Source organism: Stegodyphus dumicola, chromosome 8 (assembly GCF_044657685.1).
Source record: "Stegodyphus dumicola isolate Sdum_Otavi_A_Nest chromosome 8, ASM4465768v1".
In the NCBI taxonomy this organism is placed as follows: Eukaryota; Metazoa; Arthropoda; class Arachnida; order Araneae; family Eresidae; genus Stegodyphus; species Stegodyphus dumicola.
This window is the reverse complement of record NC_140775.1, coordinates 123,076,132-123,097,071: the sequence shown is the minus strand read 5'-3', so window position 1 is coordinate 123,097,071 and position 20,940 is coordinate 123,076,132. Positions and strand designations below refer to the sequence as shown.

At 33.1% G+C, this 20,940-nt stretch overlaps 1 protein-coding gene across 1 annotated transcript in view; it reads right to left on the bottom strand.

Annotated features, from left to right (window-relative positions):
* Positions 1 to 20,564, bottom strand: part of LOC118190624 (GAS2-like protein pickled eggs) — a 140,286-nt gene extending 119,722 nt beyond the window's left edge. Inside the window, exon 1 of the mRNA XM_085822350.1 lies at positions 19,866 to 20,564. Coding sequence (XP_085678476.1) covers positions 19,866 to 20,549 — 684 coding nt within the window. The 5' untranslated portion in view covers positions 20,550 to 20,564. The remainder of the gene's footprint in view (positions 1 to 19,865) is intronic.
* Positions 20,565 to 20,940: the final 376 nt, after the last annotated feature.

Genomic DNA, 20,940 nt, shown 5'->3' with positions numbered 1-20,940 from the left:
TCAGATGTTATTCATTCTTTTCCCCGTCGACGGTTAAGTCGAAGTAAGACAACGAGAAAGAAATTTTGCCACTACAATTCATTGAATACATATTCATTGCTCTAGAAAGCTACTTTTGTTAATTATACTAATGACATAAATTTCAAAAACCTTTGTTGTGAAACAAATATCGTTTCAAACTGAACCTTTTGTTTTATATTCATTAGAATTTTTATTATTTTGTTTTGTTTTATATTCATGCAATATACTTTCAAGAGCCACCACCGGCCAAGCGGTAAATTCGCTGAATACTGGTAGTTAGGTTCGAGGTTCGAATTCCGCGAATGGGCTGGCTGTATTGGCGTTTTCTGGTTTAAAGTGTATAGGAGCCAATTTCCTTTAGAAAGCCCTTCACGAAGGTATCTCTCACTTTAGACAGATGGCTCTCTCGAGTGCTTTGCCACGACCAAATAAAGCAAATCAATATACTTTCACAAAAGTGAAGATAAATGAAAGAACTTATTACCCGTAGATTGATTGATATGTCTACTTTTTACCTCTGATGTGACTTTCCACAAATTGAAAAAAATATTATTGGGTTAATTAAAATATCTGTAATAATTTTGGTCAAATTTACTGACTCCAGTTCTTGATTTGTTAATAAATCTAATTGTAATCTTAATTTTAGCTTTTGTTCAATCGACTACATACGTTCGTTTCTCACGTTACCTCTATTTTACATCTGCAAATCATCAATAACATAACTTAGGATAAATAATTTAATAATACACTTTAAATTGTTATCAATATAATTCTTAAATACTTGCAGGGGGAGAGCTTTCAAAGATTTTGATTTAAAATAGCACTGCATTTAATTTAAAGCTTGCTCAGAATTACATTTATGTGAAAGATTGTATTTCCGCATGGTTTTGAGTTATAGTGAAAAATGGACAGTTGGAAAAACGCATAGAAACACTTAACAACCTCCTAACTACGTATCATACTTTTGCTGGCTTTTCTTTCCTGTAACTGATAATAATGCATGCGATAATGTTTATGCAACTCAAATCCCTCAGTAAATAAACCTTGGTTGTAAAAACTTGGTAAACATCCTGCCTGGTTACTAAAACAAGCCCACATGCTTTGTCCTGATTTAGAAACAATAATTCACAGTAAACTTTTATTTACACATTAAGTCTAAAGAGTATTAAGTTCGCGTAAAAAAAAGTTGTAGGAAACAACATTTTTATTTTAGACTTCAGTTCATATAGGTTGCTTGATTCCTTAAGAACTCATCTTTTGGAAATATTGTTTAAGTATCTTGCTATGGCTTTGATACCCCACAAGATTATTAAACTGACGACCTTGTAGAGTCATTAGATATTTTTTGGAAACAGGAAAGATGAAAAATGAGCAGTGCCCTCGCCAGGACTCGAACTACGGACCTCTCGAATTCGCGTCGAGCGTGCTGACCACTACATCACAAAGGAATGCTAAGAAGGCGAGAGAAATACTTTATAACCTTTGAGGTGCAACTTCACTTTAGGCCACAGAAAATAGTCTACAGGTTCCAAACTTGGTTATTAAGGGACGGCTGAGAATTGTGGCACTTTCCTTTGCTAGAAACTGCTTGACGAGAATGGAGTTGTATGGTGACGCATTGTAATGAACCTGTAGTTGAACAGATTTTTTTTCGGCCCAACATGCTAAAATGCCTTTATAATTCTACCCATAACACTTTATAAAAAAATCTGATGTGTACACCACATGACTTCCTTGTACGGAATATTAAATTATACGCATTTTTTATTGAATTTCATTTAAACTGATTGGATTGAATTAAATCTACTTCGTCGACAGCGCATAAACCACAATAGAATAAATGCACTCTTTAAAATTCACTATATTTGTTTACTATAACGACACTCTGAATGCACAAAATTTAGATCATTTGAAGAATTATCGTTGCCACATGTTCTATTCAAATACTATAATAAAGCTACAACGATGTATGAAAGAAATTAAGCAAACAAAACAGAAAAGAAACAGTTTTTCACACACGATTTAGTATTTCTCATTCAATTAATTCAGCTCTCACTTCGCGACAAGGCCAAAAATACATAAAAACTTAAAATATCTGCATTAAAAATTACGAAGTAAATCTGAAACACTTATTTCCTCGAAAAAATTCCAGAAAGAATTAAGCATGATTTAATTCGCAATAATAAATGAAGGCGTTATTTTTGTGTTGCGAAGCTTAGTCTCTCTAGATTGGCAACAAATCTACAATTCTGCTGTTTCAAATGTAAACAAATATGTCCGCCATGTTATTTAAAACTTAACCGCACTTAAACAGCTTTTAAATTGTTGATAATTGTACAAATATTGCTTCGAGAATTACGAAAGGCATAAAAACCTTAACCGGAAGATAAAAACAACATTATTTAATCATTTTTAAAGCACAAAATGTACAATTTACAAACATATAAGAGTAAGGATACTGAGATCACTGAGCCGGGTAACAGAGTGGATATATATATAAATATATTTATATACGTTTGGTGCGGCCGATTGCAACCAAAATACGAGGTGCACATCTACATGTTATAGCAGTCCTATATACAAAATTTCAACGTTCTGAGGCTACTCGTTTTTGAGTTATGCGATACGTACGTACGCACGTATGCACGTACGTACATACGTTCGTACACACGCCACGAAAAATTCTCTTCAGAATTAATTTTAAAGCAGTTTTATAATTTTTTTTTTTTTTTTTTTTTTTGAGGAAAGGTGTCTTTTATTCTGTCCTTGCGCACAGATATCACGCAACAGCATCGTTAAATTGCATTCGATAGCGGTCAAAATAGATATTTTCGTTGAAATATGTTGCCTGAAACTTTTCGCTATTACAATACTTCCTTTTTACTTCGTACAAGGAAGTAAAAAATGGAATTCACCTTCTGATTCAGAGGAACAACTCCTCGTAAATCATTTCCAATATCAAAAATGGTTACCAACATGGTCTTTACTAGAGATCTCTAAAATCAAAGTTTCTGCTGGTATAATTAAACTGTGAACCTTTTCCAACCCAAGCACATGATTTGCGTTCTATCTCAGAATCATAAGAAAAGTACCATGTTTCATTACAAATCACAATTTCTTTGAAAACATCAAATTAATGTCAGCTATTTGAATCAAATCGTTTATTTGACTTTACTCAACTTTCGATTCCTGATAGTTTCATGATATGCAGATTTCGATTCCACGATATGCGGGTAATATCGATTTGCTTTGAAATGTATGAGATATTTCAAAACAAACGATTAAGTGCATAGAAAATTCTATCATTAAGCTTCCGATATTTTAGGAGAAGCAAGTTGAAATCTCCTAGTAATAAATGCTGATATTTATCGTTTGAGAGATTTGTTGGAATTTGTTTAAAAAAATAGTTCAAAAATTTTTTTTAAACGCATTGTGTATAATGCTAAAAAGGTACAATGTTAAATTTGGAAAGGGGAAAAAATAAGGATTTTCACGCCTTATTAGAGCAATATAAATCCTTATTACCTTTTAATGCCTGAATTAGACCTGAAAGACTTTTATCAACACATACAATTTCGATTTTAGGAAAAAAATCTATTAAAAATCTGCTAGCTGATTTTTTAAACTCCAGCTTTAACACCTGAACGCTGACATTAACTTATACTTTTGTTCTGTGAAGCGTACGATAAAAAGTTACCAGATGAATTGGATTAAATTATGTCGAAGGAATCTATTACAAGTAATAATAATTACGTAATTATTGGATTAAATTATGTCGAAGGAATCTATTACAAGTAATAATAATTACGTAATATTAAAATACTAAGGTATTATTTATTCCTGGGGAATATAAAATACGGTGTTAATTATAACAACGCTGAAAACATCCATAAAACATAATAAATTTTTATATTTTGAACTCACATTATTTACTTAAATTAGATTCAGTATTAAAAAGTAAAGATATAGATATAAATTATTAATTAATAAATGTATTGCTTCTTAAGCAACTGCAATTATAATTTGATTAAAATATAAATTAAAGACCTTAACTGCATCGAAAGCAACGTTCTGGGCATTAACATTTTGTCAGAAAATAGAGAAGATAAATTATAAATTCACTGATCAGTTGACTATGGAAAAGCACACGAGAACTGAGAAGAGGATTGTTGGAAAGTCTTCCCCGAAAACATTGCAATGGAAACTGGCTTGTATTCACGTTATACACGCAGAAATTAAGTTAAAGATTTGATGTCTCGTGTAATTGCAGATCTCCATAGATGACTAATTTTCTGGTACCTTAAACTATGAACCCGAAAAATTGTACAGGCACTAATATCAGCATTTTTATGTCAAAGTTTGAAACTGATAAATTATGGTATAACTATTAGAAACAGTTCATATTTTGACAGGGCCCGCCCTTCGCAATTGTTCACATAACGAGTACGATGATACCTGTTTCCAAAGTTTTTTTGAACTGCGTCCAAGCATATTGCATAAAATGCTTTATTTATCTTCTTGTATTACAACAGTATACAACTGTTGATGAACTGAACAGTTTTTGTACAGTTGAAATGAGAAACCTTCTGTATAGTCTCCGTGCCAGAGAACAGCGCATGCATATTTTTGTTCACGGTCTTTGCGTTCAGAATTACAACAGTACTACCTTCTACATCGGTGTAAGAAAAGAACTGTTTGAAAATAATATTGTTGCGTGCGTACGGGTTCATTTGAATTGAATGCACACGTCCGATGAAAAATGGACAAAATTTATTATTATCACAACAAAAATGCTTAAATTTCCTCAGATATTCTTTCAGTAGATAACTACTCAAACGTTCAACAGAAGTTAATTCAAAAACAGCTAAAGAAAGCTAATCCGCGAATTCGCTACAATCAACAAGAACAGTTTTTTAAACAAATTCTTAAAACAACAACAAACTAACTATCTGAGAGGTTTGCCTCCTTTTTATAAGATTTTTAAATCGGGCGAGAGAACTTTCTCGAAATCAAAAAGAGATAATTTATTTATTTATTAAATGTTAAATGCACGTGCTCTTGTATTTTTAATTTTCCGGCTTAGCTTTCCTTTAATATTCGTCACGTGCTACACTGCACGGAGAATAAAACAATTTAATTTAGAATTCAACTAACATTAGCTATTTAAATACCAAATCCGTAACAATATTTACTTATTAACTCTTTCAAACATATCTAACTATTGATATAGTGCCCTGCATGTGCTTATTTTGCTTAATGATTAATCCAGTTCTGTCTCCTACTTGTCAATGAGCTTTGCGTTCAGAATGAACCTGATGATCATAATAAGCTTCTGAAGCAAATCAAATAAAATTGCAATCGCCTACATGTTAATTCTTCTTTCAGTTTACTGGAACGGAAATGTACTTTTAAAAAACATTTCGATATTTCTCAATGCAAAAAGTTTATTAACTTTTAACCACTAGTCAAATGAACGAAACATATTTCTGATACAATATTCTAACGTAGAAAAGATCTCACGCTAATGTACATTATTTGATACTTAGGATAAAGAATAAACTTGAAATGCTTTATGTTCCAGTGACTGCCATTATTTCCATGAACTTGCAGTTTGCCAGGCTGGGAAGAGGCAGTGAACAGTTGAGTAGTGTAACAAAAAATAGAAAGACCAAGTTCTTAACCTATTTTAATTTTAATCGCAAATTTGTAAATACAGTGAACCCTGTAACGGTGACCACTTTTCCAAGACGACCACTTCTGAAAGAGACCAGTGTTTCTGGGAACATTAAAGACTATATTACATTATTATCTCTCTAAGCTGATTACTTTTACATATGACTGAAATCATCTGGAATAATGTATAATAATTTTAGTGAGAGTTTTCTACATTTCTGCTGTCCACAGTTTAAGAGTGCCTTTTTCTAAACAGTATTTATGCAATCCTAATATAAAAATGCAGCTTGTTGGCGACAGAATATCTCAATCTTCGGTAATGCGTTAAATGGCCTTAAACTGAAGAACCAACGCAGTTTTCCAATCATTGAACTGCATCGTAAACAAAAAAGTCCCAAAAGGATCACTAGTTTTGTTAGTTTACATTGAAACTCTGCATACGTGTTAAAGGTGTTCTGCGAAACGAAAGAGAAGACACAGTAGTAAGGCTATTAATTTCAGAAAATAATATCTCATTAAAAAGGAAATTTTACGTTTCTTAATTCTTACCTGCTATTTCTTCAATACCCTTTCGATTACTCTATTGTTTTAATTACATGAATTCCGTATGCACAGTTAACTGGTTAAATTTTTCGATTAAATTTTAGTTTTCCGTGGAGACATTCCACAATTTGTGGGGGCCATTGCTTATAAACATGATATTATGAGATTTATCATCTTCGCAAGCTAGCAAATGTTATCTTCTACGCGGCTTAGACACCAGCTAGTTTCCAAAGTATTGCTATTCAGCGTGACATAAAATTATTCATTTGTTTTTCAGTTCGTACCTACAATGCTTAACAAGTTAAATGATTTAAAAACAAAAATTTTTAAGTTAAATGTTTATTTGAGTTTTTAAACTATGCAAGCAATCGATGTATTTTAAAATACATTTATTTAATGAACACCCAGTTCATAATTAGGAGCATTTTCAGTATTACAAACAGACAATTGAAAACAGATTGCAATTACAAATAGACGCTTCTAAGGGCATTATACCACTCTGGTAAAGAAATATTCCATTACTTTTTAATAACATATTTAACATATAATTTAACGTACATTTAATTTACAATATATCCAGTTGATAATTTTTAAGAGCATTTTCAACATTCCTGTAACTAATAAAAATACGCTTGTTATGTTCCATCGCGTACTTCAGTACAAATTTTTTTTTTTTTTTTTTTTTTTTTTTCCCCAAGCAAACCAATATTCAACGATAAACTACTATATTAGTGACAAAGACTTTTCTTAACAACAGCTAATACAACCTCGACCGACTCTCCGCCAAAAAACTTCCGTACATCCATTAAGTTGCCGGCTAGAAACCCGCGTTGTACTATGATAACTCAACCGAGTTCTACCTTTCCAACCTGAAACGCACCCATATCTACCATATTTCATAAAAAAATTGGTTCCAGCAGCGCATGCATGTTTTTATTCACGGTCACGTCTCTTGTGGTTGCCTAGTATAATTCCATTAAATAAAACTAGAATAGCAAAATTGAATCGCAACTAGCATATCTTTCTGATGAAATTGAAATACGAAAGTAAATGCCTTTTTTTTTTTTTTTTTTTTTTTTTTTTTTTTTGGCAAAAAATTCAATCAAATGCGATTTGAAGTTATTGTTGTTACTGAAATTTTCTCCATTTAATAAGTTTTGTAAACTTAAATAAATGATAATCCGATGATGCAATGTCGGGGTTATATGGAGGATGCGACATAACTTCCCAACCAAGCTCCAATCTTTCGTACGTATTGTTAAAGATGAATGAGGCCTCGCACCTGCGTGGTGGAACACGCATCCTTTGCGATTCGCCAACTGGCCTTTCTCTTTGGTTGCTTCTCCCAGTTTTATAAGTGGTTGGCAGTAAACAACTGAGATGATCGTTTGGTTGCTGGGAAACAGCTCAAAATACATAACACATTAGTAATGTCACCAACTTGACAGCATGACCTTTTTCTGCTGCAATTTAACTTTCGCATCATGCTTGGACCATGATCATTTTCGCTTAATGTTATTATAGATAATCCATTTTTCATCACCGATGATAATTCGTTTAAAAAAAAAGGGGCTCATTGCATTACGTTTGAAAGGCAAATATTGATTCGTTATGTTAAGTGAATTTCTTTCAATACCTGCGGAACCCAAATATCGAGCTTCTGAATGAGTCCAAGACATTTTATGTCGATTTCAGTTGTTGTGTGTGATACAGTTAACCTTTCTGCAATCTTCAGCACTTACATAATGATTTGATTCGGTCATTTATAGCTTTAATTTTGTCATCATCAACTTCAGAACGCTTGTTATTATCTAAAAATCTCCAGAACGATATTTTTTAAACCAATTCTGACACATGCGTTCTGTTAGCAACAGACACCATAAACTTCACATATCTCTTTGTGAGTATCTGCCACTTCCTTGTCTTTATGAAAATAAAAAAAGTAAAATATGTCGAAAATGTTTATTTTGCGCGTCACGTTAAAACTGACCGTAAATTTACAGCTGTAAACAAATGTACGCAGAACGTTGTTTCTAGAGCAACCTAAAAGGGTCAGCTGCCAAATCTCAAAAGAAAAAAAAAAATTACAAGATTGACAGAAGAATTAGAAAACGAATATAACGCTATCTATTTATGCAAACCGATATTTTTGTCAACCCAATATTTCACGGTAGTTTTAATACCATACGTGCATGAATGTCAAAAAATAATTTGGTGTATTTTTCCCCAGAATCCAAACATTTATCATTTCTATGTTATGCAGTACTGTGAAATGAAAGAACTTAAGTTGCCATAAAAATCTAAATGATTTAGTATCGAAACACATTATATTTAGCAAAAGAAACATGTTTAATTAATAATAACAAAAAAAACCCTGCAAATGCTCATAAGATTTATAATTTGGAATATAACAAATTAAATATGTTTTAATTCACATCAATTAGACACATTTTTAAAACTATAAAACAAAAAATTAAATTGTTAAAAAAACATGCTTATTGCTTGGAAATTTCTTTAGCAATTATAATATGAAAGATCTTACGTCTCGTCAGGGGCAACATTCTGGAAGCTTACTATTTACCAGACTGAGTAGCAGATAAATTATATATTTTACATTCAGAGCAAAAATAACTTTTGCCTGCCTGCACATGGAGAACAAATGCATGATAACATACATAACTGTTCAGAAATTCGATGACTGACTGAAAGACAGATGTTTCTAAAATTAAAAATAGTTTTAATTCATCATGATCATAAGGTTCAATATCAGTTTGATCCAAAGCAAATTTGCAATCTAGTCTATAAATGTATAGAGTAAAACAGATGATAAGTTTCGATTTCATTATACAACAATTATAAACTCGTCTGCAGAAAATTTGATTTCCAGTGTCTCGAACAAACACCACATTGGTAATCCTTTTCTGATTCTCAGGAAGTATTTTGCAAGAACTGGGTGGTAGCATTTCATGAGGAAAAGCCAAAGGATGACTGTTTGACCAAGCAGTTTTCCACTGCAGTTTTGTTCAACAGAATTTCGGAGGACGAGTATAAGAGGAATTCGTAGCGGAGGGTAGTTCTAAACCCCGCTCATCACAAAAGAGCAACAGAGCAACTTCTGGACAAAAGAACATCTCTTTGGTATAGAAAAGCCAAAGAACATCTATGTACAATACACACTCTTTGGAACCTTCATCCAAGTAAGATGGTATCTGTTAATGACGTCCTTGACACAATGTAAATACGTCGGGGACTGTATTGCAAACAAGTTCAGCTGCTGTTAATCACCACCGCACCTCACATGTGAAGGGCTCCTTTCTGTTTCCTAAATAGTAACGACGCCTTAAGTCATGGAGGTAAGTCTTACTTCCTAGCTCCAAGCCTTAAGTGGCAGTTTTTAAAGGAATTTTTGAAGAATGACACAATAGGTAACACGTCTATCACAAATGAGCCTAAAGTAACTCTGGTGGGAAAAAACACTACATATATTATTTTCCACCAGAGAGATTGATACTATCCTTCATGAGCAGATATATACTAAAATACAGCATAATACTATTAAATTTTATAGATTTAATATAGATTTAATGGAATTTGAACTGTAAGGCTCTCTAGTGGGGGTGTAGAAGGCGGAGACAGAAAAAGAAACTTCTATTTCGAATAACCTCAGATTATAGTCTAATATCTCAAACAGGATCTCACCACTAAATGAATAAAACTGGTAGTTGTTACTGTCAAATGATAAAATCAAAGCTTTACTGTTAAATAAAATGAAAATTCATCTCAGAAACGGAGGAATAATAACATACAACTTGAAAAAACTGAGGTTATAGTTAAACATCTTTAAAAGGGGTTTACCATTAAGTCGTAAAATATTTTTAAAAAATTCAAACAGATATTTAGCTGAATTTGTTAGCGAAGCTAGATTCTGACTTCGGAATAAAATTAAAAAACAAGTTTCAAAAGTTCCTGATTTCCTTTAAATGCAAAGTTTCTGCATTTATTTTTGGAATGTGAAACGATACAGGCAATGTAATATCAAAATATTAAGAAAATATAGTATGTTTCAACAGAATTAAAACACAAATATATACAGAAACTTGTTATGAATTAATACAAAATTTTACCACGAGCATTAGATTTTATGTTGGATGGAGACAATATTACCCATAAGAAATAGTTAGAAATTTTACAATCTGCCTATTGCAGAGTATCGGAAATGCATTTCATCGGTACAGATATGCTATAAAATACTACAAAATATCATGAAGGCGTACAGATAAAATGACATTTTAAATGATTCATTTTGTTACTCTGATAAGCGTAGATCCTATTAAGCAATGCAAAAGTAAGAGGGATTTTTTATGGAAAGTTATGGTGTAAAAAACACACTTTAACATTAATTGCGTAAACATCAGTATCATATGTGGATTTCTTCATGCATGTATAGATGTCATGTAAATAACATGTATAGATGTCAGTTTCCCTTAAAAAGATCTCAATGAAGGCATCCCTTTCTATAGGCAAAATAGTCTCACATGTTTATCATAAATGACTAAATAAAAAAATAACAACAGTTTTTTAGAAATTATCATTAAGAACTACAGATTATATTTACACCATTATGCTTATTAAAGCTAATAAGCAATATAATTTCACACAGATGATAAATGAAATAGATAATAATTACGCTGTATGTGGAACTGGATGAAACTTTTAGGAAAATAAGCATGTGCTTAGGCATCAAGAAAAGACGGCACTATAAAAAGCTGCTCAGGAAAAGGTGCACCACCAAGATTTTCGGTGCCGGTTTTACCACGGAATGTATGCAGCTAAGACCGAAAGAGAAGGAATGGGGGGTAAAAAAACTGATATAAATGTATGCTTTATGGACATCAAAAGTCTTTTACATGCTTAGGCATCTAAAAATCTGGCTGTGTGTATAAACAGTGCAGTATTTTACATTTTAGCCTCACGCTAGCTTTTATAGCTCAGATGTTATTCAAAAACTTAAACGTAATATGTAGTAAAAGAAAAAGAAAAAAAAAAAAAAAACGCGCCAGAAGTACAAGCATTTTGCATCTAACCTTATGTAGGCCTTGATCCAGAATTAATTAAGTATTTCTGTGGTCTCAACACGTCGTCTTCTTCCGGGTTTACATTCGTAGAACTAAGATTGATTAGAATCGATACTTCATAAGATTGACATGCGCAGCATAACATTCCGTGGCAGTAACATTTGAAAGAGCCGGTTCACGATCAACACAACAAACAAACAAAAACAAAACAAAACAAAAAATTTCGCAATAATGTAAAATCAGGAAGAGGATTAATGCACTTTCATCAATTGCGTGATTCGTTACAGGCATATGATCACTGGCACAAGTCGACATGGGCATAGTATCGAAACGGTATATAATCAACATTGCCGTAATATAGTCAAGGCCGAAAATAACACAAGGGAAAAAAATCGAGTAAATTATTATTTTTAAGATACATGCAAAGAATCCATATTGGTATAGAATCTAAAGCGAATTTTGAACTGCATGTCGATTTGATGCTGTATTCCTGGGATTCCAAATGAACAAAGAATAATTCGAAACAATAGAAAAGAAGCATTATCACCGAATTCAGATTTGCTCTTGATGATTTATCCTGAATAAACAGTTGCCGTATTAACATAATGGAATCTTTACAAAAGAATTAGAACTAAGAATTAAGTCAAAAATCAGTGACATTTGCTGATTCTCCATAGCTCTGAGCAATACACAATATTTCATAACAACTACCTCGCATGAGTTGAGAGTAATGAAACTACAACTCTGTTGTAGTGCATAGGCTTGTTTCTATCGCAAATGATATCTTGTTCTGTCACGGTTTTATTACCCCACCACTGCATCGCTACTCACTTCAATGACTGCATAAATAAACATGTGTTTCAATATCGGGAACAGAATCTAAAACGCATCAGTCTTTGGTAAAAAGTCAAAGTGAAGTCTTGGTTTTCGGCGAGTCTTGCTGTATTTTTCACGTTTTTTAGCTCTCTTATTTTCATGAGATATCCACGCCTTTTTTGGATAATAATTCCAAGATATATTAGAATAGATATTTAATTCACAAAATAAATAACGTCTAAAATAAACATATGTAGCTTTGGAAGGCTTTAGTCTTACAACCAATTTACATCTCAGTTAATCATTCAAAGATAGAATTGAAAGATTTTTTTTTAATTCAGAATGGACAGTCGAGGTAATTACAATTACCAGACGCTCAGAGGTAAAATATAATGGCCAAGGTTAGAAAAGATGTGAGCATGCACCAAAGCGGTGTGAAAATTACTTTCACAGGAAAATTTTTTTAAAAAATTTACACTTTCAGCCACGCAGCTGATTCTGATTCTGATTTAATAAGATTATATCACTGTGATGTGAAACTAATGCCATGTAACGGCTAACACACAGAGGTATCTTAATCTATTGGAGAGTTATTATTATCAATAATCTGACTGCAAACACAAGAACAAGTGAAATTTAAATCCATGTAAGAAATTTTTTAAACCAGTCCTAGTAGTTTACAACAAAATTTTAACTTAAACTACGGTTTGTTGTATTAAAACCATTACAAACATCAGACAGCTTATTCTGCTTATTAATTTCGAATATTTTTCGAAACAAAACTCTAATTCAGAATTAAACACCTGGTCGGTCTACACTATAGCTTAATTTTAAATCACTTACCATTAAACAACTATTAACTACAGAGGGCATTTACATGTTTTTAGAATTATTTCTATAAAGATTTAAAAAAAAAAAAAAAAAAAAAAAAAGCAAAAGTTTTGGAACAAAAAATCTTTGGCAGAAGCTTACTATTTGAAACGAGAAATATCGTCTGCTACTTTTTAAAGTTGTTCTTTTTTCAAAGTGCCGCATGTAAACAAGCTGTGTATTGAAGGACATGGTTTTGCGCTTTTCGAAGAGAAATACTCCTAATCCATAACTCAAAAACTTAGCGAAATGCATGGTATTAAAATTTTTAACTACAAAATAAGCACAATTTCTATTTGGAAAGGGAAAAAAAAAACCGTAAATCATTACTTCTACATGGAGGGAAGACTACAAACGAATATTCGAAAAAGGTGTGTACTAAAGTCAATTCGTTGATAACAAGAGAAAATGCACCGACGCAGAAATCATTTGCAAAGTTTTTTAATACACCTGTAGCAACAATAGCAATGTTCAGCAGCTTTTTGCGGAGGCATGTGGCTCAACACAGAACATTTTGTACAACTCTGTATGAAAACTATGTAACGGGTTGTAAATGGAAATACATTGTGATATTGGATGGCTCAAGGGTTTACCTAAATGAATGCAACAAAACAAGGTCTATTTATTATTCTAAACGAACAAAAAAGAAATGTACAAACCTGGTTCCGTCAATGTAAAGAACGTTTCAGTAGGGGGTTTATGACTGTCGCAGGGTTCTCTTACTGTACGAAATAAAAAATAAGAAGAGTTTTAAAAAATGTTAAAATCAACTCGATTATACTATTAGGAAAAAGATTTAAGTCCGATATTTATAGAAATTCCATTTATTTAAAGAGTGAAATTTCATCAAGACAAAATAACAAGTGCTACTACATTCCTCTAAAACATAAAGATTGATATAATTATTGCCAATCTATATTTTCAGAGTATTCCAGAGAAATCTCCTGAAGTTTCACCTATTGTGCCTCTGGTATCTTGAAAAGAACTCTTTCTAAGAGCTGAAAATCAATATCCCCGGAAATTTTATGAAAAGCCGCATTTCAAGGGGATCAGGGAAAAAGGGGTCATTGAAAAATAAATATCAGCACAACATATATGATTATTTTTAGACGAAACAAGGTGCCTAAATATAACAAATGGTAACAAGAAATGTTTATAGTTCTATGTCTACAATATACAAATTAGGAACTATTTCTCACGTGTTAAACATGTGAGAGACCAAACGAGATATAGCAATATAATGCTTACAAACTGGAAAACATTATATTGCGTCTCGTTGGTAGAGACTCCCAATCATGATACTTTCAGCAGAAAGAAGGAAATGTAAATAAAGGTATGATTTTTGGAATATTCTAAATTAATGTCCACATGGTGCAAAGGGAAGTTCAAATTAAAACATGAACTAAAAATTGCAGTACTGATTCACGGTAACACGCTTCTTAGGATTTTTATGACAGATTTCTGTTAAGAAAAATTATGACTTGTAGTGGACGAAAATTCCATATTCATTGCATGCAATTTAAAATAGTAGAAAGAAAAGGCCTAACGTAATACTTTTTAATATGACTTTTATGTTTTCTCAATTAACTATAGTAAAATTTTAGCATACTCATGAATAATCCACATTAATTTAATTTGAGACTGTCAGCACTGCCGTTTAGAAGGTACAGTGGTTAGAGAAGCCTACTGCCTTACTGAATGCCCAGGTTCGAATCCGGGAGAAGGCATATATGTTTGTAAATGTATAGTGTCTTTGCGGTATGGGGCACTCCAAATATCCACGAGTTGAAAGTCCTCTCGTGTGGTTTGCTGGTAGGGAAAAGGGGTGGGAGACCCTCGGACGCCTCCTTGGGGTGCTCTTGCTTAAAATTGGGGTAGAAGAAGTCCAACTTCCTTGTTGAACATGGTAAAGGTGTAACTAATTTTAAATGGCAGTATCATTTGGGCTTAAATTAATAGCTCCTTTCTGTTTATTCACAGTTGTAAGGAGAACTCTAAATTTAATAACAAGTATACAAAGAAATTCAGCGCAATAATTTACATAAATAAAGCTTTTTCTTACACATTGGAAAAATGCTAATGTTTTTTTAATCAGGGATTTTGCTCATTTCAAATAAAAATCACGTTGGTGCCAAATAACAAGGCCCAAGATCTTTAATTTATCTTCCATATCACAAAAACCTCTTTTGCTGATCATCTTAAAATATGGAATAATTTAAAAACTCATTTTTTCGCGCATTTCAACAATATTCTGAAACCTACGTTATTTTATGCTTATATTTATCAGAGCTGTAAATAAAATGAAATTTTATATCTTATAATATGTCGATTTACTCTATTTCGTGCGTGCAACCTTCTACATGCAAAATTAAATCGAATAATGTTGATGAGATTTTGTAACATACAGATTGCGATCTTCTGTTTATATTACATAAATTTTTAATTTATTTAAACCGTCATATGCTTCTTTAATACTTTATTTTAGTTTTATAACATTTTAGATTCTAAAATTAAATGCAGAAATTAGTATACGAAGTTTCATTCCCTTCCCCCCACCCTGAGTTGTGTTTCAGTTTTGTTGGACTGTAAAAATTCAGTGTTACCAGTTAGAAAAGCAATAAATAAATAAATAAAATAAAATCTGAAAAGGTTGAGGTTTTAGAGATAGCCTATAAGTTTAATATGGTTGGTTTATCAGTAGGTATTATCGATAGAGATGACCCAAGTGGAACAGCGAAACATTTTATAGGATTTTAAATGTTAGTATTTAGACTAACATCGGAACGTTGTAGAGACATCAGGATGTTTTGGAAGCAGAAAGATGTGAAAAATGAGCAACGCCTTCGCCGGGAATCGAACCACGGACCTCTGGAATACGAGCCCAGCGTGCTGACCACTACACTACGAATGCATGCTAAGAAGGCGGGAGAAATACCTTATAACGTTGTATAGCTTCTGTCTATTTGAAAAATGAAAATGTGTATGACGTAATTCTATCAAAAATATTTAATGTTTTTAATGAGCTGTACCGTGAATTAAATGAATTTTTATTTAACTGAATCAGATTCAAAAGTAAAAAATGTCCCTAAGAACTGCATCTCTTACTTTTAAATAGCTTGCTAATTAATAACAAAAAGAGTAAATATGAAAGAAAAATACCCTACGTTTTTCTGAACGGCAATAGACTCGAATGAAAAGTGAAACAACGCTAAATCATGTTTTGAGATCCTGACTAATTTTTGTTTATTTGATCGTAAATTCTGTTTTCAGATTAAGATTATAATCTGAAGTTTTCAGATTACAAAATATTTCTATTATTATTATTCCTGCGATTTAAAGTTACCATCTTTCACTTTAAAATTTTAGTAATAGCACTGAATGATTATGATAGCACAAGGTATGGAATAGATGAACAGAAACGCAATCCGAAACACATATGAATGAAATGCTTGTCTGATTGAGCTCCTTGTAACTATTTTTTTAACTGTTGACTTGTCAAGCGTGATATTTATGTCACTTTTATCGCAGACTCTACAAACTTCATTACATACAGAAGGTATTCATTTTGCTCGGGATTTAGAAATGGGTGTGTTTTACAAACAGTTCTGTAAGGATTAAGAAGTTGATAGATTACTCATATACGATTAACTGCCAGTTATCTAAAAGCATATTAACCAGTTTTGTTAAAAAAAAAAAAAAAAAAAAGCGGGAGAGAGAGAGAAAATGCTGAGTTTGTTGGCTATCAAACGATGAAAATTTACTGTCACAAACCACTAGCATAAAACAAAACATCCATGAAAAATAAAAATGGGAAAACAAAAATGAGCAGTATAACAGAAGTGATATCAAATGATGGATACCAGATAAAATAAGCCCCCAACAAACAATGCTGCCAACTTTTTTACAGGAATTCACTCAGTGACACTGTTAATGTTCTCTTGTAAATACTGCTCTTTTAATACTATTTTACGAGTATAATCGTGTTTCTTGATTTCTACTGATATTAGTTCTCTCGTATTTATAGTGCATTTTCTTTATTTTCAATATCGATTCCGATTCTCCTATCCGGCCGTATGATCAAAAAATGGAACTGGCCAGAAAGGTATATATCATATTATTCTTCTGTTAATTATAATATGGTTTATTACTCTTTTAGCTTTTATTAACTGCCCTCAGAGTAACTTTCATTTTCAGTTAACCGTAGAAGTCATTTCTGGCTTATTCCTGTTAATCGGGACTTACCATTATAGTTACCATTATAGTTTACCATTATAGTTAAGTTTACCATTATAGTTTACCATGGTAAACTTTAGAAGAGCCATGGGTGGAACTTTATAACTAGAGATGGGACAGATCCAATATGTTCTTGCATCCTAATCCCAGTTCGAATTTAAAAGCGATCGAAATTCGAATCTTTCGTATAAGAATAATAAATCAGAAAATACCTACTACTTGATATTAAAAAATAATTAATTTGTAACATTTAATTAAAATTTATTTTTGAGCCTTTCTTTTATGCCTCGTTTAGTCACTTACTCGATCACTCCAGGGGTATATGCAGATTTTAAGGCAAACGATGTCGTTTAGATTGAGAGGAAGCATCGCAACCGGATGGCTTACAGTAGAGATCTTTACTATTGCTGCCGCTGCCTGTAGACAGCGGCAGCAATAGCCTAGTTGCAATGCCTAGTTGGGTGCCGCTGTTATAATAAAACTGATTGCTGGACATTATGCACGGTTTTGATTAAATGTGAATATTATTAGCATTAAGTTATACGACCCAGTGAGAACAGTAGCTTCGAGTAGGAGCACTGGTGTTAATTTGTTTTACGTTCTGGACAGTAGCTAAAAGAAGATAAATTTTATGTTGTGCCAACTTTAACTCACCATCGGTAAGAAAATAAATTTAACATTCATTTTGTGTATCTCTCGTTACTACAATCTGTTTAAAAACGGCAGTAACTCGCCATCACACTAAAGACAACGTTTGAGGGTGAGTGGGTGATAGAGGTATTTCATTTAGCTAAAAATATACCCCTCAAATTGTTATAAAGCAAAATTAGAAACACGCATTTAATGAAAAACATATTTAAGAAAACATTTTTAAAAAAATGCGCCTATATTGTATTAAGCCAATACAAATGAAGTGTATAGCTAAAACTTGAATCTTGAGATTCATTCTCTCAATACAATTTGATAAAAGTACTTGAATAATAATTCAGACTTTATGAAACTCAAGAATGTTTTTAACTTAAATCAGATACAAAAGAGAGAGGATTATTTCAAAAGTTACCACATGTAAACTCTAAACGTCGAATGTTTAGTGCATTAGTTCTGATAGCAATGTGTTTAGAAAACAAAATACTTGATTAAATTCCTGTTGTCCTCAAAAACAGGGGGGGGGACTGACAAGCAGGTCTACTACGAGGTTCTAAAATTACTGATTCAAGTTTGCTGATACCGCAAAATTCGTTTTTCTTTTTTAATGAACGTCAATAATTTCCCGAAGTTTCGGCTTAAAATATACAGCAATTTTCTGGGTCAGGATTCGAAATACGAAGAAAAGCATGAAAGTTCGAGTTTTTAAATCTAGAATCCTAAAGATTCTTGAGATTCCAGGATTCGAATGTTCCATTTCATTTCTTAACCTTCTATTCAGTGATCTGGTGAAGAATGATAAGCACGTGGGATGTAATCGTAAAAATCTGACGAATTTATCTTAAAATTCAGATCATATCTGTATTCGTAGATTTTTTACAGTTCATGTTAAAATATCCGAAGTAAATCGGATCACAAGATCTCCAATATCAAGAAAATTCACATAACAGAATATTCCTCTCATAAGCCGAATATGTATAACTGAAGTGAGGGAATCATATTTTTTTATTGATCGGATTACATTTCAAGAAAATTGTGCAATTATGAAATATTTCTTTTTCCGTAACACAAAATGTATAGCATACTTATTTCTGTAGAATTTAATGATGAATCTATTTTTCATTTCCCTTAACACCCAGTAAGATTTCTATCCCCCCCCATAAAAATGTAAAGCTGAAATTAATTTTACTTGGTAGGCTGTAAAACTGAACACATAATTTCTTTTTATTATTATTATTAATGAACTAAAATTAAGGAAATAAAACTACTTTCATTTACTTTGACACTGCGTACTATAATACAAAAATTTCTTCACTGGAATTGGAATGAACATCGTTATGTTTCTTTAAATGCATTTTATCAAAAACTAACTCTTCTTATGATTAAGGAATGACTAACGAAGTAAATAAAGAATAGTAATGTAATACACAGCATTATAGCAGCTTTTTCATTCAAGCCTACGTATCTGCCGAATATTATAGGCCACTGTACATGCCATATGTGTTCATCTAAATTGTTTTAATATATACTTTGTTAGGAGAACTATATACTGTGTATTGTATTATCGGATCCTCTAATCTTATTTAAAAGAATAAGGGGAAAACTAGAAGTGCATCACTAAATTAGCAACAGGCTTAATTTTACATGATCTGAAAGGAAAATGGAATTCTACTGTATTAAATATTTTATGCAACATTTAAAAGTACATTAAGTATCCATTAACAACACTGTCATATGATTCGTGATAGTGTCTTCAATGCCAAAACAGCCATGTTTTGCCTCGCGACAAAGAATAGACCTTCGTATTTTCGGGGATATTTTCATGTCATGGGATCATGCTCGTGTAAAAGTCACTTCTCTGCGCAGGACAGACATGCGCCGGGAAGGCGCTTTGAAGGGGTTTCTCGTCGGGAAGAATTGGAGGGGCTTCCCTCAGAAGGTAAAAACGGGCAATGTTATATCAGGAAAATAGAAAGTAATGAGACTCACCCTTTCGTGTAGAGACCTCAGGTCATTTGTCACAATTTGCGGCTGCGGTGTCTGCGGTTGCCTCGGAGTGGCAGGGGGCTCGGACTCCGAATCGTCATCGGCCTCGTGACCCTCGTCCGAGTCACCCCTTAGAGACAGGGACGATGGAGGGGTTGTCCTAGACTCTTCTTCGCGGCTGGTGGCCGCTATTTCTGCATCAATCTCTCTTTCCATTTGCACGAGGAGAGGCGCCGGCATCCCGAACCTGGTGCCCCGACGGGCCACTTCCAATAAACATAGCACCACGTTTTTTTCGTTTTTCCTCATCACCAGATCGTCCGTTTCGAACAATAGACATTCCTTGATCTTGAGGGCGCCCCGGCACCAGGCGATGAAGTTGTGCACGTTGTCTCGGGCGTGGAATGTGCCGGGCTGTACCTCGGGGCGGTACACCACTTCTCGCCACTCGTCCGGGGATCGGCCCCGGCGTTTAGCGGCCGATATGACACGGTTCGCATGCCGGCACAGCACCACCCCGGTCTCCAAACGGTCCATGAAATCGTCTGCGGTTACCGGGAGGTCATAAAGAGTCTGTAGCCACTCCGCTAAATCTTCCTTCATCGCATAAAGATACTCCTCGTGACTTCGGAACGGGCGGAAGGGCCGAGGCTTCCGCCCGCCCTCATCCTCTTCGAACACGGCCATCGACTGAAGGCGAGCTTGCGGATCAATCCCGCAGCGGTGGTGCACGTGACCACTGCGCCAAGGCGAAGCTAGCGATCTCTGGCGGAAGAGGAGTCAACTAAACCGGGAACTGCGTTTTTTCCCAGTTTCTTGTGGGTTATCTGTTTTAAGAGGAAATAAATACTGGAATTAATTTCGCTCTTCTTTTTACATTTCTATTCCATAAAATTTAATAACAAAATACAAAAATTACTTGAATTTTAAACTTATAATAAAATATTATAACTACGTAACAATAAATAAATAAATAAATAAAAAGACTCTTAATAAGAAAATTTCTATTGATAAATTTCCAACTAATATGTAACATCTGTATAAATTGATAACAAATTATATTAGTATCAACAAAATG